The sequence below is a fragment of the Rhincodon typus genome, chromosome 4 (assembly GCF_021869965.1).
Source record: "Rhincodon typus isolate 14 chromosome 4, sRhiTyp1.1, whole genome shotgun sequence".
In the NCBI taxonomy this organism is placed as follows: Eukaryota; Metazoa; Chordata; class Chondrichthyes; order Orectolobiformes; family Rhincodontidae; genus Rhincodon; species Rhincodon typus.
In genome coordinates this window covers 24,385,348-24,389,235 of record NC_063335.1, presented here as the reverse complement: position 1 = coordinate 24,389,235, position 3,888 = coordinate 24,385,348, and the positions used below count along the sequence as shown (strand labels likewise).

The 3,888-nt window shown below is 35.2% G+C and overlaps 1 protein-coding gene across 2 annotated transcripts in view; it reads right to left on the bottom strand.

The window, feature by feature from the left end:
• Window positions 1-646: 646 nt before the first annotated feature.
• LOC109929894 (elongin-C) overlaps window positions 647-3,888 on the bottom strand; it is a 24,234-nt gene continuing 20,992 nt past the window's right edge. For both annotated transcript variants that reach the window (XM_020529464.2, XM_020529465.2), the window contains exon 4: window positions 647-2,879. In XM_020529464.2, coding sequence (XP_020385053.1) covers window positions 2,689-2,879 — 191 coding nt within the window. In that variant the 3' untranslated portion in view covers window positions 647-2,688. The remainder of the gene's footprint in view (window positions 2,880-3,888) is intronic.

Sequence of the window (3,888 nt, the reverse complement as noted above, 5' to 3'; positions counted from 1 at the left end):
AAATTTCTTCTATTTATTGTAACAAAGCACACCAAATATGGTATGTGGACCCTTCAGAGTGTTTGACCTTAAATGGCAGAGGTGTATTTAGTAAAACAAGCAACAGGAACAACAGTAAAACAAGTGCTGGTTGCTAGTCTTAGACTTTGGAGTAGGTTTTGTAGGGACTCGTGGCTGAAAATGACAGATGGTCAAATAACAACCTTAAGAGCACTCTGGTTGCAAGTTCCTATAGCCCAAGTCAGTAGTGGAAAACCTCAGAAAAATGTCATAGCTACCAGCTGATGGCTGTGAACCTGCAGGCATAATCCAACAGGTAAAGGAACATTTTAAATATAGAGCAGCACATTTTGAAAAGGCAATCTGATTGAAGCAAAAACCCCAAGCAAGCGGAGTAACACCAGAGGTGTGAGATAGAATAATTAAGCTGAGGGGATCAGAGGTTAAATGGAAAAATCGACTAGCCATACTAGATGTCATAGGCACTGGTATGCAACAGTGTTAGTTTCAAAAAATTATGACAAAGTACATATATGTCATATGAAATGTACAGGAAGGGCACAGCATACGCAACACTTCTAATAAATGTTTATACTGGTAAAAAATAAAAAAAGTACACACAAAAGCCTTTTCAGTAAAACAGCTCTTGAATTAAAATTCCCAGTATTTATTATCCCATTGCAGATATGCGGAACAGTGTTCAAATAGGATCAACAGTTTGTTGTACCAGTTTAGTATGGAGGGAATACTATGACACATGATGATTTTAACAGGACCAACTACTTTATTGGACAGCACTGCAGGAGTTGGAACTTCAAAACTAGCAGTTTTAAAATTTGCCAATGAGATATGAGCCCAAACGTATCAGCTCATCTTTGAACATACAGCCATCCATATTCAAATTTGTCAGACAAGAGACCTGAAAAGTTCAATAATCATTTTGGCTATTAAAAATGTTTTTCACATATCTGATTGTTTGCTGGGTGATGGGAGAATGCAGTGGAGAAGGTGGGACAATGACAGCTACCACTGTAGCTTTGGTCTATCCACATATGAATGTCAATATTCAGCCCGAATAATATTATATTTTGGTATAAAAATATAAAAGTAAAAAGTGCAATGCAAAGTTTTTGGTAAGGATATGGGAGATTACATTATGTTAAATCAGAGTAGACCATTAATGACCACATACTAGGTATTGAACATCTCCGTGTCGAAACACTGATTTTTTTTGTCTGCTCAAAGTCAATCAAGCCTTTTAAAATATTTTGACATTTATTCTTTCATATCCTGTTTCATTGCCAGTTGAGTTGTTACCAAACCTTTGCCACTGTTGCTGTATAAACAGCCTGCAAACAAGTACAAAAGCATGCAGGATCCTTTATCCACCTAGTGGTTCTACAATCTTGTGATATGATTCTAGTGTAAACTCTGCACATGAACAATGTTTGGGCAAATTAGCAACCTACCTAATAGAAATTACATTTGGGTTTGAATTGCACTAAAAATAACAGAATCAGTACTTTCTCTTTACTGGAAGCATTCAACATGAAGCGAATTTTGGACAGCACCAATAAAACTTTTGGTGTACTCCTTGTACATGAGCTCCTAGTTTGGCACTAATCTTGCTCAAAAATATTTTTTAAAAAAAGCGTGTAAAATAATTAGAAATTTAACAACTGTGCAATAAATTATTTTCGGAGGTTAGAGTAACAATGGGATAATTATTCTTAATTATGTCTACTTATGGTTAAACTCAATTTTTGTCACAATTACTAGAAAAAATTGTAAATAGGTTTCATTCTCTAGTACTGATATCTTCCAATCTAAACATGAAAGTTGACCACTGGTGCATAAATTTCAGAATCAGAAAATAAACTGATTTTCTGAAGAAATTGAAGTAATAGGTAAATATTCAAAGGGATCCCATTGGCTCCTATCAGGTTTGCATTTTGCTTTTTGAATTAGTTGTGCGAATTAAGCTTGTTTTAAAAAAAATGAAACTAGGAAGGTATTCAATAAACTATACCTACCTGTAGTCACACTCTCCTTTAACTTTAAACAAACCTGGAGGTAATGCTACTATGAAACATTTATACAGGATCTTGAATTTAAGAACTGTTTAGATAATAGCAATTTCACATAGGGATAAAGGAGTAGAAAGAAACTCATGAATTATTAATAAAGTACTAGAAAAATGAAATTTCAGTTTTGATAGAAGCTCCATGATGTGGCTTAGAGCAAATGCAGTTACATATGAATACAATATGGCTACAGTACTTTTAAGACATTTTATTACTATACAATTCTATAGGGGTAGCAGATGGAAATTCAGCTGGGAACTGTATCAGCACAGTAACAGTACAGTTTGAATACATAGGATTACAACTATTAATTTCCTGTGAAAATTTCAGTAAAGCTAACAGCTGGAGACCATCTGCGCACCAATATAGAACATAATGGGAGGGAAGAAAATGTCTAATTTGTGTAACATACAAGAAGCCAAGGATCCCATTATTTTTACTTAACCTTTGTGGAAAGAAACACATCTTGGATAAAAGAAAAGATCTTGGTGCAAGTTATCACACATATATGCAACACCATTTTAAAGTCACTTATTGATTGTGCAAGTAGTTAAATACAGAAGCTTAACATCTTATTTTGGGTTATAAGTTACATTTTTATTTTCTAACAATCTAAGAAGTTTGCAGCCATCAGCAGTTCCAGTGCTATCTCTGGTGCAATTGGAAATTCAGGAATCTCTGTAGAACTGTTGGTGTAGCGGACCTTGTAGGTAAAATACATGCACACTTTTGATAGCACATGGGATGGAATCTCGCGAAAATTTACTTCATTCGTTTCATTTTCAGCAAACTGTCCTGAAAGATTGAAAAGCAGGATTAAAATACTGCATTTAAGATTTTGAATACTCCTCAACAGGAAAATGTTTCATCACATTCAAAGCCATCATGACTTTTCAAAAAAAAAAAAAAAAATAGATTGTATAGAACTCCTTAAAAATAAAGTTACTCTTTCAACTACAGACACTTTCAAACGTACCAGGAATCAGCAAATTAGGAGGAAAACGCTAAGACTTACAGCACTGTTGATACCAAATGCATTATAATTAAAAAAAAATACCAGGTTAACAATTTTCAACAATCTTTCTTCTCATGCTTTTGTTCTCTAACTGTGCATTCTGTTCTGTATATCTTCCTCCAGTTGGGAGCATGGGAGATGGGAGTATGCTGCGGTATAAACTCTGCTGTAGAGCTCTCCAAGATTGAAAGAGTAAATACAGATTAACTTTGTTTTCCTTTCAGAGAGCTATGAAGCAGCACTGGTTAAGAACTTAAAAACTCACTCATCATTCAGGACAGATACCAGCTCCAACTCAGTGATCCCGCTGTTTGAGCCAGATGTTGAACTTTTAACTTAAGTTGCAACCCATTGTAGGGCATAGAGTAGAAGGGTATATTTCTTTTCCCTTTCTGACCAAAACTCTTATTTTGTTGGCTAAGCAAATCTCTTTGTTATCAGAAAGCTTTAAGACATAATTATACACAAGTTCAGACCAAACTGCGAATGCTGGAAATCAGAATCAAAAATAGAAATTGCTGAAAAAGCTCAACAGACCTGGCAGCATGTGCAGAGAGAAATCAGAGCTAATGTTTGTGGTGAGTGACTCTTCCTCTGAAGGTCACTGGACTCTTGCCTCTAAAAGCAAGAGTTAACGATCTAATTATTTAATTTTAGGAGAATTTCAGCTATGATACATGCAAGTCTAAACGAAAAAGGAACAAAAACAAAGTTGCTGGAAAAGCTCAGCAGGTCTGGCAGCATCTGTGGAGGAAAACAGAGTTAACGTTTCGGGTCCGGTGACCCTTC